The sequence below is a fragment of the Oncorhynchus masou genome, chromosome 24, assembly GCF_036934945.1.
Source record: "Oncorhynchus masou masou isolate Uvic2021 chromosome 24, UVic_Omas_1.1, whole genome shotgun sequence".
NCBI lineage: Eukaryota > Metazoa > Chordata > Actinopteri > Salmoniformes > Salmonidae > Oncorhynchus > Oncorhynchus masou.
In genome coordinates, this window is record NC_088235.1 from 45,310,499 (window position 1) to 45,328,263 (window position 17,765).

At 41.3% G+C, this 17,765-nt stretch overlaps 1 protein-coding gene across 2 annotated transcripts in view; it reads left to right on the forward strand.

The window, feature by feature from the left end:
• LOC135512249 (zinc finger protein 501-like) overlaps positions 1-17,765 on the forward strand; it is a 31,871-nt gene that overhangs the window by 8,633 nt on the left and 5,473 nt on the right. Inside the window, exon 2 of one of the 2 annotated variants that reach the window (XM_064934070.1) lies at positions 7,271-7,452. In XM_064934070.1, the coding sequence (XP_064790142.1) occupies positions 7,271-7,452 (182 nt within the window). Of the gene's footprint in view, positions 1-7,270; positions 10,089-17,765 lie in introns of those variants that run through there. The other variant, XM_064934069.1, reaches the window with a different exon arrangement.

Below are 17,765 nucleotides of genomic sequence, written 5' to 3' on the forward strand. Positions count from 1 at the left end.
AATGGATTGCTAACTGATAGCTGGTAGGTAGTTAGCTGGCTAGCTTCATTTGAGGGATTCCAGATCCGAAGTAAATAGAAATACTTTAGAAAAAAGCAGATCTACCCCACATTGGGTGAGGCGTGTTGCAGGAGAGTATTTAGAAGTTAATGTTTAGGAAAATATTTTAAAAAGATATGCGAAGAAAAAGATGTAAAAAGATATATACAAGGGACACGACAGGCGTCTGACTGCTACTCCGTCTTGGAAGAGACGTATATGTCATATGTCGTGAAGCTAATAAGAGTGACGCTATTACTGTGTAACTCCGGTAGGGCAACATGTGTTCCGGTGCTTGTCTTGTTGGCGAAAGCCAACATCACCCACGACAGAGAATGGTTGATTGCAAAGGGCAATGAATTCCATTATCCTGACGTTAATGGATTTCGCCTTTGAGTTGTCTCGTTGAAATGTTCTTACTCTTTCAAATGACTGCTCGACTTGTTGATTGCTGGATCCACACAGCAGACATAGTGGGCTAGGTTAGGAATGCTGTGTTGAACATGTAGTGCAACATTTTACGTGGCGTCATTACATCATTTACCTACGTTATATTTGATCCCCTGCTGATTTTGTACGTTTGCGCACTGACAAAGAAATGATCAGTCTATAATTTTAATGGTAGGTTTATTTGAACAGTGAGAGGCAGAATAACAACAACATAAAAACGCATGTCAAAATGTTATAAATTGATTTGCATTTTAATGAGGGAAATACTTTTTCCCCCTCACTGTATGCACGTCAGTTTTGCACATCGCATTAAACTACACATCGGGCCCATACAGATGTTGGTATTTTTAGCAAATATCAACTGATTCTGATATGTTCACCGATATATCGTACATCCCTAGTGTCATGACGCTAGCCCTTTCAGTGAATTGACTAGCAGAGATGTGAACACCCCCCCCCCCCCGTTAGTTTTTATGACTTTACAACCACGTCGTAAATCCAATCAGTGCCTTCGGAAAATATTCAGACACCTTGACTTTTCCCACATTTTGTTACGTTACAACCTTATTCTAAAATTGCATAGGATTGGTTTTTATTTAATCAATCTTCACACAATACCCCATAATGACGAAGCAAAAACAGGTTTTTAGAAATGTTTGCACATTTATTAAAACATAAAAACAGATACCTTGTTTACAGAAGTATTCAGACCCTTTGCTATGAGACGTGAAATTGAGTTCAGGTGCATCCTGTTTCCATTGATCATCCTTAAGATGTTTCTACAACTTGATTGGAGTCCACTTGTGGTAAATTCAATTGATTGGACATGATTTGGAAAGGCACACACCTGTTTACATAACGTCCCACAGTTGACAATGTATGTCAGAGCAAAAACCAAGGCCGAAGGATTTGTCCATAGAGCTCCGAGACAGGATTGTGTCAAGGCTCAGATCTGGGGAAGGGTAACAAAACATTTATGCAGCTTTGAAGGTCCTCAAGAACACAGTGGCCTCCATTCTTAAATTGAAGATGTTTGGAACCACCAAGAATCTTACGAGAGCTGGCCACCCGGCCAAACTGAGCAATTGGGGGAGAAGGGCCTTGGTCAGGGAGGTGACCAAGAACCTGATGGTCACTCTGACAGAGCTCTAGAGTTCCTCTGTGGAGATGGTAGAACCTTCCAGAAGGACAACAATCTCTGCAGCACTCCAACAATCAGGCCTTTATGGTAGATTCGCCAGATGGAAGCCACTTCTCAGTAAAAGGCACATGCCAGCTTGCGTGAAGTTTGCCAAAAGGCACCCAAAGACTCTCAGACCATGAGAAACAGGATTGTCTGGTCTGATGAAACCAACTCCTTGGCCTGAATGCCAAGCGTCATATCTGGAGGAAACCTGGCACCATCCCTACGGTAAAGCAAGGTGGTGGCAGCATCATGCTATGGGGATGTTTTTCAGCAGCAGGGACTGGGAGACTACTCAGCATTGAGACAAAGACGAACGGAGAAAACTACAGAGAGATCCTTGATGAAAACCTGCTCCAGAGCGCTCAGGACCTCAGGCTGGGGTGAAGGTTCACCTTCCAACAGAAAAATAACCCTAAGCACCCAGCCAAGTCACTGCAGGAGTGGCTTCGGACAAGTCTCTGAATGTCCTTGAGTGGCCCGGACTTAAACCCGATCGAACATCTCTGGAGAGACCTGACAATAGCTGTGGAGCAACGCTCCCCATAACACCTAACAGCTTGAGAGAATCTACAGAGAAGAATGGGAGAAACTCCCCAAATACAGGTGTGCCAAACTTTAGCAGGACATTCAAACGAACCTTACGATTATAATCCAAAAGTAGTGTGAAATGCACTCAAACAACATTTTTTTGCTGGCATCCTACGGGGACTCCCATGAGTTTTTTTCCCCATGGTGGGGAAATTATGAATAGCAACACAGCTTAATGTGAGTTTTCTTGAGTAGCACTCCCGATCTTGTACTGGTAATTTACGAAATACGTTGAAAAAACCCACACTGAACAAAAATATAAACACAACATGTAAAGTGTTGGTCTCATGTTTCATGAGCGAAGTAATAGATCCCTGATATTTCCATAGGGACAAAAAGCGTATTTCGCAAATTGTGTGCACAAATGTATTTACATCCCTGTTAGAGCATTTATCCTTTGCCAAGGTAACCCATCCATCTGACAGGTGTGTCATATCACAGTCGCCAGGTGTACGGTGTTTCCTCCGACACATTGGTGCGGCTGGCTTCTGGGTTAAGTGGGCATTGTGTCTGGGTTGGCTGGGTTGTGTTTAGGAAGACTCACGGCTCTCAACCTTCACCTCTCCCGAGTCGGTACGGGAGTTGCGGCGATGGAACAAGACCAAAGATTTTCTATGGGGTTGAGATCTGGAAACTGGCTAGGCCACTCCAGGACCTTGAAATGTTTTTTACGAAGCCACTCCTTCGTTGCCCGGGCAGTGTGTTTGGGATCATTGTCATGCTGAAAGACCCAGCCACGTTTCATCTTCAATGCCCTTGCTGATGGAAGGAGGTTTTCACTCAAAATCTCACGATACATGGCCCCATTCATTCTTTCCTTTACACGGATCAGTCGTCCTGGTCCCTGCAGAAAAAACGCCCCAAAGCAAGATATTTCCACCCCCGTGCTTCACAGTAGGTATGGTGGTGTTTGGATACAACTCAGCATTCTTTGTCCTCCGAACACACCGAGCTGAGTTTTTACCAAAAAGTTCTATTTTGGTTTCATCTGACCATATGACATTCTCCCAATCTTCTTTTGGATAATCCAAATGCTCTCTAGCAAACTTCAGACAGGCCTGGACATGTACTGGCTTAAGCAGGGAGACACGTCTGGCACAGCAGGATTTGAGTCCCTGGCGGTGTAGTGTGTTACTGATGGAAGGCTTTGTTACTTTGGTCCCAGCTCTCTGCAGGTCATTTACTAGGCCTCCTCTTGTGGTTCTGGGATTTTTGCTCACCGTTCTTGTGATCATGTTGACCCCACGAAGTGAGAGCTTCCGTGGAGCCCCAGATCGAGGGAGATTATCAGTGGTCTTGTATGTCTTCCATTTCCTAATAATTGCTCCCACAGTTGATTTCTTCAAACCAAGCTGCTTACCTATTGCAGATTCAGTCTTCCCAGCCTGGTGCAGGTCTACAATTTTCTTTCTGGGGTCCTTTGACAGCTCTTTGGTCTTGGCCATAGTGGAGTTTGGAGTGTGACTGTTTGAGGTTGTGGACAGGTGTCTTTTATACTGACAACAAGTTCAAACAGGGGTCATTAATACAGGTAACAAGTGGAGGACAGAGGAGCCTCTTAAATAAGAAGATACAGGTATGTGAGAGCCAGAAATCTTGCTTGTTTGTAGGTGACCAAATACTTATTTTCCACCATAATTTGCAAATAAATTCATTAAAAATCCTACAATGTGATTTTCTGGATTTTTTTTTTCATTTTGTCTGTCATAGTTGAAGTGTACCTATGATGAAAATTACAGGCCTCGCTCATCTTTTTAAGTGGGAGAACTTTCACAATTGGTGGCTGACTAAATACTTTTTTGCCCCACTGTATACTGCTCAAAAAAATAAAGGGAACACTTAAACAACACAATGTAACTCCAAGTCAATCACACTTCTGTGAAATCAAACTGTCCACTTAGGAAGCAACACTGATTGACAATATATTTTACATGCTGTTGTGCAAATGAAATAGACAACAGGTGGAAATTATAGGCATTTATCAAGACACCTCCAATAAAGGAGTGGTTCTGCAGGTGGTGACCACAGACCACTTCTCAGTTCCTATGCTTCCTGGCTGATGTTCTGGTCACTTTTGAATGCTGGCAGTGCTTTCACTCTTGTGGTAGCTTGAGACTGAGTCTACAACCCGCACAAGTGGCTCAGGTAGTGCAGCTCATCCAGGATGGCACATCAATGTGAGCTGTGGCAAGAAGGTTTGCTGTGTCTGTCAGCGCAGTGTCCAGAGCATGGAGGCGCTACCAGGATACAGGCCAGTACATCAGGAGACGTGGAGGAGGCTGTAGGAGGGCAACAACCCAGCAGCAGGACTGCTACCTCCGCCTTTGTGCAAGGAGGAGCAGGAGGAGCACTACAATAGCCCTGCAAAATGACCTCCAGCAGGCCACAAATGTGCATGTGTCTGCTCAAACGGTCAGAAACAGACTCCATGAGGTTGGTATGAGGGCCCGATGTCCACAGGTGGGGGTTGTGCTTACAGCCCAACACCGTGCAGGACGTTTGGCATTTGCCAGCGAACACCAAGATTGTCAAATTCGCCACTGGCGCCCTGATGAAAGCAGGTTCACACTGAGCACATGTGACAGACGTAACAGAGTCTGGAGATGCGGTGCAGAACGTTCTGCTGCCTGCAACATCCTCCAGCATGACCGGTTTGGCGGTGGGTCAGTCATGGTGTGGGGTGTCATTTCTTTGGGGGGCCGCACAGCCCTCCATGTGCTTGCCAGAAGTAGCCTGACTGCCATTAGGTACCGAGGTGAGATCCTCAGACCCCTTGTGAGACCATATGTTGGTGCGGTTGGCCCTGGGTTCCTCCTAATACAAGACAATGCTAGACCTCATGTGGCTGGAGTGTGTCAGCAGTTCCTGCAAGAGGAAGGCATTGATGCTATGGACTGGCCCGCCCGTTCCCCAGACCTGAATCCAATTGAGCACATCTGGGACATCATGTCTCGCTCCATCCACTAACGCCACGTTGCACCACAGACTGTCCAGGAGTTGGCGGATGCTTTAGTCCAGGTCTGGGAGGAGATCCCTCAGGAGACCATCCGGCACCTCATCAGGAGCATGCCCAGGCGTTGTAGGGAGGTCATACAGACACGTGGAGGCCACACACACTACTGAGCCTCATTTTGACTTGTTTTAAGGACATTACATCAAAGTTGGATCAGCGTGTAGTGTGGTTTTCCACTTTAGTTGTGAGTGTGACTCCAAATCCAGACCTCCATGGGTTGATACATTTGTTTTCCATTGATCATTTTTGTGTGATTTTGTTGTCAGCACATTCAACTATGTAAAGAAAAAAGTATTTAATAAGAATATTTCATTCATTCAGATCTAGGGTGTGTTATTTTCGTGTTCCCTTTATTTTTTTGAGAAGTATATATATATATATATATATAATATATATATATATATATATATATATATATTACTAATAAAAAGACACATGATCATTACACAGGTACATCTTGTGCTGGGGACAATAACAGGCCACTCTAAATTGTGCAGTTTTGTCTCACAACACAATGCCACAGATGTCTCAATTTTTGAGGGAGTGTGCAATTGGCATGCTGACTGCAGGAATGTCCACCAGATCTGTTGCCTGAGAATTGAATGTTCATTTCTCTAACATAAGCCATCTCAACGTCATTTTAGAGAATTTGGCAATAGGTCCAACCGGCATCACACTGCAGAACACGTGTATGGCATCTTGTGGGCGAGTGATTTGCTGATGTCAACGTTGTGAACAGAGTGACCCATGGCGGGGTTATGGTAAGGGCAGACATAAGCTATGGACATCAAATACATTTGCATTTTATCGATGGCAATTGGAATGCACAGAGATACCGTGACGAGATCCTGAGGCCTATTGTGGTGCCATTTATCTGCCTCCATCACCTCATGATTCAGCATGATAATGCACAGCCCAATGTTGAAAGGATCTGTACACAATTCCTGGAAGCTGAACATTTTCTAGTTCTTCCATGCCCTGCATACTTACCAGACATGTCATCCGATGAGCATGTTTGTTTAACACTTTTTTTGATTACTACATGATTCCATATGTGTTTTTCATAGTTTTGATGTCTTCACTATTATTCTACAATGTAGAAAATATTTAAAATAAAGATGAACCCTTTAATGAGTAGGTGTGTCCAACCGCATATCCAGATGCATATTTGTATTCCCAGTCATGTGAAATCCATAGATTTACATTACATTTAAGTCATTTAGCAGACGCTCTTATCCAGAGCGACTTACAAATTGGGATAGATTAGGGCCTAATGAATTTATTTCAGTTCACTAATTTCTTTATATACTGTAACTATGTAAAAACATTTAAATTGTTGCATGTTGCAGTTATATTTTTGTTCTGTATAAAATCTTAGCTCACCATTTTTGCTCCATGCAGATCTACTACATCCGTAACTAGCGGTTTCTGCATTAGCATGGAGCTAACATTAGCGTGCACACCGCCCTCTTGCTGCCCTCACCGGCCGGGGCGGCAGGGTAGCCTAGTGGTTAGAGCGTTGGACTAGTAACCGGAAGGTTGCAAGTTCAAACCCCCGAGCCGACAAGGTACAAATCTGTCGTTCTGCCCCTGAACAGGCAGTTAACCCACTGTTCCTTATTGAAAATAAGAATTTGTTCTTAACTGACTTGCCTGGTAAAATAAAGGTAAAATTAAAATGCTGCAAAGTTTAGCAAACCTAGAAGGGAGCCTGCCTATATTGGTGACCAAAAGTCATCTGGCACAGAACGAAGGGTTTCAGAAAGTCTAATTTATTTCTAGCCTAGAATAATCCACTTTACCACTAATGTGAAAAAATATAAAATATGACTGTTGTTGTCACTTGACTGTCTTTAAGACAATTGGCAAATGCATTTGTAAAAGCATTTATAGTTCATTAGACAGTCATGGGCATCACCTTTTAGCTGAAATAAAAAGGGGATTTCTGCTGTTGTGGGCCTTTAACTATCTGTCTGACTTTGTTGTTCACACAGGAGAGAGACTTGACTATCGTGGATCCTCTGTAGAGCCTCAACAATATCATGAAGCTGACGAGGCAGAGAAGAGTCTCTCCACATCAGACAACCTCAAGAAAAACCAGCGGAAACCCACAGGGAAGAAATTTCACCGATGCTCCGACTGTGGGAAGAGTTACTCAAGATCAGATTCACTAAAGGTACACCAGAGAATTCACAATGGAGAGAAACCTTATACCTGTGATCAATGTGGGAAGAGTTTTGTTACATCTAGCCGTTTGACTATACACCAGAGAACACATACAGGAGAGAAGCCATATAGCTGTGATCAATGTGAGAAGAGTTTTGTTACGTCTAGCCATCTGACTATACACCAGAGAACACACACAGGAGAGAAATCTTACCATTGCTCTGACTGTGGAAAGAGTTACTCAAGATCAGATTCACTAAAAGTACACCAGAGAATTCACACTGGAGAGAAACCATTTATCTGTTATCAGTGTGGGGAGAGTTTGAATGATCCAAGCAGCGTGAAAACACACCAGGGAATTCAGGCTGGAGAGAAACCTCATTGCTGCTTTGACTGCGGGAGGAGATTCACCCCTTCAGAGGACCTTAAAAAACGTCAGAGAATTCATACAGGAGTGAAACCTTATAACTGTTATCAATGTGGGAAGAGTTTTACTGAATCTAGACAGCTGACAATACATCAGAGAGCACACACAGGAGAGAAACCTTACCCCTGCCCTAACTGTGGAAAGAGTTTTGTTTCTTCAGTACATTTAAAATCACACCAGAGAACACACACTGGGGAAAAGCCTTATAGCTGTAATCAATGTGGGAAGAGTTTTACTCACTCAAGCTGCCTGATGGTACATCGGAGAACACACACAGGAGAGAAACCTTATAGCTGTAACCAATGTGGGAAGAGCTTTGTTACATCTAGCCGTCTGACTATACACCAGAGAACACACACAGGAGAGAAGCCTTATAGCTGTGATCAATGTGGGAATAGTTTTACTACATCTAGCCATCTGACTATGCACCAGAGAACACACACAGGAGAGAAGCCATATAGCTGTGATCAATGTGGGAAGAGTTTTACTACATCTAGCCATCTGACTATGCACCAGCGGACACACACAGGAGAGAACCCTTATAGCTGTAATCAATGTGGGAAGAGATACACTGGTAGAAAATCTCTGATTAAACATCAGAAAAGACACATATGAGGACGTTGTACCATGATTTCAATTAAATAATGCCACAATGTAGAATGTTTTTAACATTGTAGTAGGAGTATTTTAATGTCACAATGTATAACCCTAAACGTCCCCCCCCCATTCTATTGATATTAGCCTTATAAGGGCAAAAAAACAGGCTCTGAATTGAAAGAGCACTATTTATGTGATTAACAAAGAAAGTGTTGCGTTACAATTACCGTGTTGGGACCCACTTGAAAAAAAATGCAACACCTCAAAATGTAGCTAGATGTTTTCTACAAATTGTCCTCTAACCAGTGATGTAAACATTATTCCCAGATTCCATGTGGTTTTTGAGCTGTTACTTTTAACAGGACATGTAACCTCATCTCCCCCCTCTCGTGCAACTGATTTCAATGTGATATCTATATGAGTAATGACATAAGTGTTGCATTTCTCTTAATTTTTGCGGCCCCTAAATTTAAACGCATTACTCCAAAATGTTGCAGACTGAAATTCAACAAATGAACTTTTAACAAGGCACACCTGTTAATTAAAATGCATTCCAGGTGAAGCTGGTTGAGAGAATGCCAAGAGTGTGCAAAGCTGTCATCAAGGCAAAGGGTGGCTACTTTGAAGAAATTCAAATATAAAATATGTTTTCTATATGTGTTATTTCATAGTTGTGATGTCTTTACTATTATTCTACAATGTAGAAAATAGTAAAAACAAAGAAGAACCCTTGAATGAGTAGTACTTATCCTATCCAAGGAATACCTAGGATAGGATAAGTAATCCTTCTCACCCCCCCCCCCCTTAATGATTTAGATGCACTATTGTAAAGTGGCTGTTCCACTGGATGTCAGAAGGTGAATTCACCAATTTGTAAGTCGCTCTGGATAAGAGCGTCTGCTAAATGACTTAAATGTAAATGTAGGTGTGTCCAAACTTTTGACTGGTATTGTACGTTCACTTTTGGTTGACAGTGAAAGTTGAAAATACATATATTTCAGTTTGTTATTTCAATGACTTGAAAACAACTTAATTTCAAAATACTTGCAACTTATACACATGGACAGAGTATTTAAAAATTGGTCTATTAACAATTGTATTAACAATCGTACATCACTCTATTTATACACACTATTTATTTACAACATTCAAGTGCTAATTGTATTTATTCCTCTTCTGAAGAAGCGTGACTCAAATCACCTACTCATGTCAAACATCCAGCGTGGCAAAATATATATATTTTGTATTATTCCATGCCTCACCATTAAGGGAATTATTGCCAATACCTATTAACAAAGGGGTGTACATTTGGTGTTGATATGTCATATTTACATTTCATGTAACATTTAGTCATCTTAATTATTCATGCAACCAACTTTTTACAAGTATTTTGTTTACAAACAATGGAGTAAAACAAGATTATATTTTGGGTTGGACATTGCATCCTATTCTTATTATTTTAGCTAATGGCATTTCCTGCTCGTTAGTCTTTCAGTTTTTAATCGTTATTCTTTAGTTTTTTTATCCTCATGTTTGTTGTGTAGTAAATATTTCAGTTATTTTTTAATTTTTCTATGAAGTGCATTGCGTTGCATCCATGTCTGAAATGTGCTATATAAATAAAGCACAAGTTAATTTGAACATATTGCTAAACAAATGGAACCAATGACCAACTTCACCCAATCCAGTGCATTTTTGTTGAAAAGGAAAAATGTTGAAATCAATAATGCGTCAAAGGATTCAACTACTGAAAACTGAAACAAACAAATGGATCAAACAGATCAATCTCACTTTTCAAGCCTGCTGAAGACCTGGTGGCATGGTAAACACCACCCCGGGCTCTACCAGGGGCACAGTTGAGGTGGTCTCCCACAGCTCTGCATACTGTATGTAGCAGTAGGTAGTACCAATGCCTGACCTAGCTCCTGAAGACAAAAGTCAGACACAGATTCCAAATGATGGTCATTAAATGATTCCATTAGGTTCAATACATGAAGTAATAGCTTCAAAATAGATGTCTACCATCTCTATAATGAATAGGCTGATCAAAATATAGCATAGTCATTTCGAGTTCCAATAATAATAAATCAGTTATTTATTGCTTTTCTTATGTGCCAAAAGTGACAACAGTGTGAGCCAGCAATCTTTCTTTACATTGAGCATCACCCCTTACCTGCGATATCGTGATTTGTCAAAATGATCACAGACGCAAAATCTGCATACCTGAACAAAGTTCGTCGTTAGTAGTTGCACAGTTTTGACAGCATAGAGATAGATAGGACTCAACTTTGTGTCATTGTGGCATCCGTGACCGCATGGGCTGCACCATTGAGGAATCCCCACCGAGTTGACAACTCTGACTATTTTAAAATGGTGGAAGCCCTCAATGTCTCTGCCCCATGCTAAAACGGCCATTTGGCCACTAGAGGCCTCTATCATTCTCTATGGCTGACATGCTGCTACTGTACAATTTATGTTACCTGCATCTGTCCCTGAGTTTTCTCTCATGGGCAGTACAGCTGACAAATTACACAAATTCTGGGTTGACCTAGATTAGTTAATGAGAAATTACACGTTCCATAAACCATGGTTCATGAACAGAAATTTTCATTTTTGGCAACCGGAGGGAAATGAGTGCCAATTTCCTGGTTTGATTTGTGTTCAATAGGGATGAGGGTGTGTTTATGTCTGGCAGCTCTTGTCAAACATGAGGTCTGGGCCATGTTGACATTGATGTGCTATTGGCACACAGAAGCCTTGGGCCTCTTTCTCTGTTCCCACTCTCTTCCTCAAATGCAAAACTGGTAAGCTGGGAAAAAGGTCTGAACAGAAATGGATCTCCGGGGCATGAAGTTTCTTATCGAGGACCATCCTCCCCAAATGCTCTTTATGGTAAGTATAGGAGCATCACAGGGCCATCAGAGATTATTTAACATCAGATTGGATGTCTGACCTTGTTAGCAACCTTGCTTGGAGCAATCTGAAACCTATTCCTGTCAAATAACAACACAAGACTTACAATAAGAACCGCATGGGAAGACTGCATTTGAGCCCTATTCAATTGGTTAAGACCGCCAATATATGTAATGCGCTAACCATGTAGTTTAACATAGGGTACGTACTTGCTGTGTGTTGCCCTATTACGACCTCCAAGTACTTCCAAATATCTGAGGTTTTCTGGACACTAATCACACGATTGGTGTAGCAGATGCAACTGTTGGTGTTCGCAAGCAAATAACTGTTAGGCCTCTTAGTGCAATAAATCGTTATGCTTCTGAGTCAATGGAGGTGTTTACAATACTTACACAGTTCTAACAATGCTCAAGTTTTAGCCCAATTATACTAACCGAGTAATCGAAAATCCACCACAGCTGTGGTTTCTGTATGTGCTTGACTGTATTACTGCATGCATGGTTAATGAATACCACGGTAAAAATCTTTTTAGGCTTTTGGATTACGAGTGTTTTCCAAGTAGTCTTGTTATCAAAGATATTAGATGTAACCATAGATCTTGTGGCAATGCTGAGATGCTTGAGCAGTGTTGGAATGTCAACATTTCCAACGCGAGGCTCATTGAATAGAGAGCAGGTATGACATCAGTATACTTCTGCTTCAGTATCTAAACACCAGCTGTATACAGACATCATCCACCATGCCCAACCTGTCTGTCCAAGAATTGTACTTTTGCATATCGTGAAGTCAGTGTGGAAGAGGTGCAAGACAATAATTTTATCTTAAATGTAAGTCTACGAGAAAGTGTGTGCCCTCAGGCCTGGCGAGAAGCTAAAGTCATTCCGCTACCCAGGAATAGTAAAGCCCCCTTTCCTGGCACAAATAGCCGACCAATCAGCCTGTTACCAACCTTTAATAAACTTCTGGAAAAAATAGTTTTGGACCAGATACAATGCTATTTCACAGTAAACAAATTGACAACAGACTTTCAGCACATATAGGGAAGAACACTCAAGATGCACAGCACTTACACAAATGACTGATGATTGGCTGAGAGAAATTGATGATAAAATGATTGTGGGGGCTGTCTTGTTAGACTTCAGTGCAGCTTTTGACATTATCGATCATAGTCTGCTGCTGGAAAAACTTGTGTGTTATGGCTTTACACCCCCTGCTATAATGTGGATAAAGAGTTAGTTGTCTAACAGAACACAGAAGGTGTTCTTTAATGGAAGCCTCTCCAACATAATACAGATAGAATTCCCCAGGATAGCTTTTTAGGCCCCTTGCTTTTTTCAATCTTCACTAACGACATGCCACTGACTTTGAGTAAAGCCAGAGTGTCTATGTATGAGGATGACTCAACACTATACACGTCAGCTACTACAGCTACTGAAATGACTGCACTTAAAGAGTTGCAGTTAGTTTCAGAGTGGGTGGGAAGGAATATGTTGGCCCTAAATATTTCTAAAACTAAAAGCATTGTATTTGGGACAAATCATTCACTAAACCTCAGCTAAATCTGTTAATTGAGCAAATTGAGATGACTAAACTACTTTGAGTAACCCTGGATTATAAACTGTCATGGTCAAAACATATTGATACAACCGTAGCTAAGATGGGGAGAAGTCTGTCCATAATAAAGCACTGCTCTGCCTTCTTAACATTGTCAACAAGGCAGGTCCTACAGGCCCTAGTTTTGTTGCACCTGGACTACTGTTGAGTCGTGTGGTCAGGTGAGACAAAAAAAAAAAAACTTTTTCTGGCTGGCCCTTGGCTGAACACAGAGAGCTAATATTAATAATATGCATGTCAATCTCTCCTGGCTCAAAGTGGAAGAGAGATCACCATTCATCACTACTTTTATTTATGAGAGGTATTGACATGTTGAATGTACCGAGCTGTCTGTCTAAACTACTGGCACACAGCTCGGACACCCATGCATACCACACAAGACATGCCACAGGAGGTCTCTTTACAGTCCCCAAGTCCAGAACAGACTATGGGAGGCGCACAGTACTATATAGAGCCATGACTACATGGAACTCTATTCCACATCAGGTAACTGATGCAAGCAGTAAAATAAAATAAAAATGTTTTTAATTGTATAAACTGCCTTAATTTTGCTTGACCCCAGGAAGAGTACAGCTAATTGGGATCCATAATAAATATAATACAACGAGAGGAAATCATAGGATGCCTCCTTTCTGTCTCCAAGTGTGTGACATTTACAAAAGGCTACTACTTTGCATCCACACACTGTCATCTGACTGACTGAGAGTTTTACACAATGTTCTAGCACTAAAACCAACCGTGTGTTTGAGTAGTTCACATAGAACCAGAGGCATCATACAAAGACAAAAATACATCACCTTGAAAATGTATTCTGAAGGTAAATGTTATGTATCGAATCAATGCTACTTTCTAATAACTAATTACAAAGGTTCATGCAGGTGACTGACTGATCGTCTATGGAGGAATCCTCACTATCACTGTTCATCAATTTGGCAGTATGCCCAGAATATTGCTATGGGAACAACCGAGGTATTTCAGTTTCAAGATCTCAACTTGGAGAAAGAGAGCCTCGTGAGGTATTGGTCAGTCACATGTGCGAGCCACCAGTAGTGATTAATTAATTATGCAAATACAGTGGGGTAAAAAGGTATTTAGTCAGCCACCAATTGTGCAAGTTCTCCCACTTAAAAATATGTAATTTTCATCATAGGTACACTTCAACTATGACAGACAAAATGAGGGAAGAAAATCCAGAAAATCACATTGTAGGATTTTTAATTAATTAATTTGCAAATTATGGTGGAAAATAAGTATTTTTCCTATGTTGTTGATTTTTTTAGAAACATTTTATCATTTGATTTACACAACATGCCTACCACTTTGAAGATGCAAAATATTTTTATTTTGAAAAACAACAAATAAGACAACAAAAACAGAACTTGAGCGTGCATAACTATTCACCCCCAAAGTCAATACTTTGTAGAGCCACCTTTTGCAGCAATTATAGCTGCAAGTCTCTTGGGGTAAGTCTCGATAAGCTTGGCACATCTAGCCACTGGGATTTTTGCCCATTCTTCAAGGCAAAACTCCAGCTCCTTGATGTTGGTTGGGTTCCGCTGGTGTACAGCAATCTTTAAGTCATACTACAGATTCTCAGTTGGTTTGAGGTCTGGGCTTTGACTATGCCATTCCAAGACATTTAAATGTTTCCCCTTAAACCACTTGAGTGTTGCTTTAGCAGTATGCTTAGGGTCATTGTCCTGCTGGAAGATGAACCTCCGTCCCAGTCTCAAATCTCTGGAAGACTGAAACAGGTTTCCCTCAAGAATTTCCCTGTATTTAGCGCCATCCATCATTCCTTTAATTCTGACCAGTTTCCCGGTCCCAGTCGATGAGAAACATCCCCACAGCATGATGCTGTCACCACCATGCTTCACTGTGGGGATGACGTTCTCGGTGAGGAGAGGTGTTTGGTTTGCACCAGACATAGTGTTTTTCTTGATGGCCACAAAGCTAAATTTTAGTCTCATTTGACCAGAGTACCTTCTTCCATATATTTAGGGAGTCTTTCAGAATGAAAATCACCGGTGACAAGAAAGGCAGCCTCCGGATGTTAATGTTCCTGTTTGTTCCTGCCTCCTACAGTGCATGTAGTTATAGCTGATAAAGATTCGAAAGAATTTGAAGTTAGAATAGCCTAAATGTTTCAGTTGGTCTTATTTCATTTTGTTTACCTTTAACTAGGCAAGTCAGTGAAGAACAAATTCTTATTTACAATGACGGCCTACACCGGCCAAACCTGGACGATGCTGGGCCAATCACGGCCGGATTCAAACCAGGGTGTCTTTAGTGACACCTCTAGCATTAAGATGCAGTGCCTTAGATGCAGTGCCTTAGACCGCCACGCCACTCGGGAGCTCCCAAGGAGCCAAGGACCATTAATTGGCCAAGGAGCAGGACCATTTTGAATAGCTACCTCTGTATTGCTATGGTTCTCATTCAAACCCATGTTAGTTTATGCACATTTTAAATGTTTATAGTTCAAAAAGTATATAAAGTATCTAAAATATTTCGACAAGCAACCTAAGTAAGGTCAGTCTGAACATCTCAATATTGACTTGGAGTGAAAGAGAAGACAGGTCTAGATTTTTTTTAAAGAGGTTTTTACCATTCTAGTGTATGGCCCTTTTTCTGCTATTGAAATGCATTGGTATCCATAGCAATGGCTCCTTTGGGCTGCTCTATGACAAGACATTAGAGAGCTGTTAGCTGACTTTAGCTAGTTAGTTTTCGTCACTCTAAACAGCTGTCGCTTTTGTTTGGTAGCATATCATTCTTATTCCATATCTTGTTGTGATAAAGCCTGAATTCAAAATGTATTACATTATTTTGTTTTTCACATATCTACACCCCATAATGACAAAGTCAAAACATGTTTTTAGAAACTTTTGCAAATGATTTGAAAATAAAATATTGAAATGTCTAATTTACATACAGTATGTATTCACAGCCCTGAGTCAAAACATGTTAGAATCACCTTTGGCAGTGATTACAGCCGTGAAATTGTATGTGTAAACCTAAGAGCTTTGCAGACCTGGATTGTCATCAGGTTTCAGGTATGACCCAGATGCAGACAGTGTCAAAGAAACAAAATTTTATTTCTACTACAGTTGCAGGCGAACAACAGGTCAAAGGCAAGCAGAGGTCAGTAATCCAGAGAGGGTGCAAAAGGTCCAGAACGGCAGGTATTCTCAGGGCAGGCGGGTCAATAATCCAGTGAGGTGGGGCAAGGTATAGAATGGCAGGCAGGGTCAAGGCAGGCAGAATGGTCAAAACTGGGAAGGACTAGAAAACATGCGCAAGAACAGACAGGAGCAGGGGAACAAACGCTGGTAGGTTTCACAAAACAAAACGAACTGGCAACAGACAAACAGAGAACACAGGGGAAGATGGGCGACAACTGGAGGGGTGGAGACGAGCACAAAAACAGTTGAAACAGATCAGGGTGTGACAGATTGTAAAATATTTGCACATCATTATTGAAAAAAATTATTGAAGATCTGTCAAGTTGGTTGTTGTTCATTTTTAGACAGATATTTTCAAGTCTTGCCACAGATTTTCAAGACGATTTAAATCAAAACTCGCTCAGGAACATTCAATGTTGTCTTAGTAAGTAACATTGTATATATTTCTGTGTATATTTGACCTTGTGTTTTAGATTATTGTCCTGATGAAAGGTGAATTTGTCTCCCAGTGTCTGTTGGAAAGCAGACTGAACCATGTTTTCCTCAAATACTTTGCCTGTGCTTAGCCCTATTCCATTTATTTTATCCTAAAATAAACTCCCTTGCCCTTGCCGATGACAAGCATACAAGCATAACATAATGCCGCCACCACCATGCTTGAAAATATGAAGAGTGGTACTCAGTGATGTGCTGTGTTGGATTTTCCCAAAACATAACGCTTTGTATTCAGGACATAAAGTTAATTTCTTTGCCTCATTTGTTCAAGTTTTACATTAGTGCCTTATTGCAAACAGGAAGCATGTTTGGAATATTTTTTTCTTTACAGGTTTCCTTCTTTTCACCCTGTCAATTAGTTTAGTACTGTGGAGTAACTACAACAGTTTTCTCCTTTCACAGCCATTAAACTCTCTGTTTTAAAGTCATCATTGGCCTCATGGTGAAATCCCTGAGCGGTTTCCTTCCTCTGCGGCAACTGAGTTAGGAATGACGCCTGTGTCTTTGTAGTGACTTGGTGTGTTGATACTAATAGATATGTAATATCTGCTTTAAAAAAAATCATTGCAAATGAACGAGAGCCCACAGTCCTCGGGAGTAGCCCGTGTCGTGGCACTGTATTAACCTCAAAGTGGGCGAAGAAGGTGTTTAACTTGTCTGGGAGCAAGATGTCGGTGTCTGCGATATGGCTGGTTTTCCCTTTGTAATCTGTGATTGTCAGGTGTCCCTGCCACAAAAGTCTTGTGTCTGAGCTGTTGAATTGCGGCTCCACTTTGTCTCTGCACTGACGTTTTGCCTGTTTGATTGCCTTACGGAGGGCCTAACTGCACTGTTTGTATTCAACCATATTCCCAGTCACCTTGGCGTGGTTAAATGCAATTGTTCACGCTTTCAGTTTTGCGCAGATGCTGCCATCTATCCATGTTTTTTGTTTTGAATAGGTTTTAATAGTCACAGTGGGAACAACATCCCCTACACACCTCCTGATGAACTCTGTCACTGTGTCAGTGTATGCATCAATGTTGTTCTCAAAGGTAACCTGGAACATATCCCAGTCCGCGTGATCAAAAACAATCTTGAGGCATGTATTCC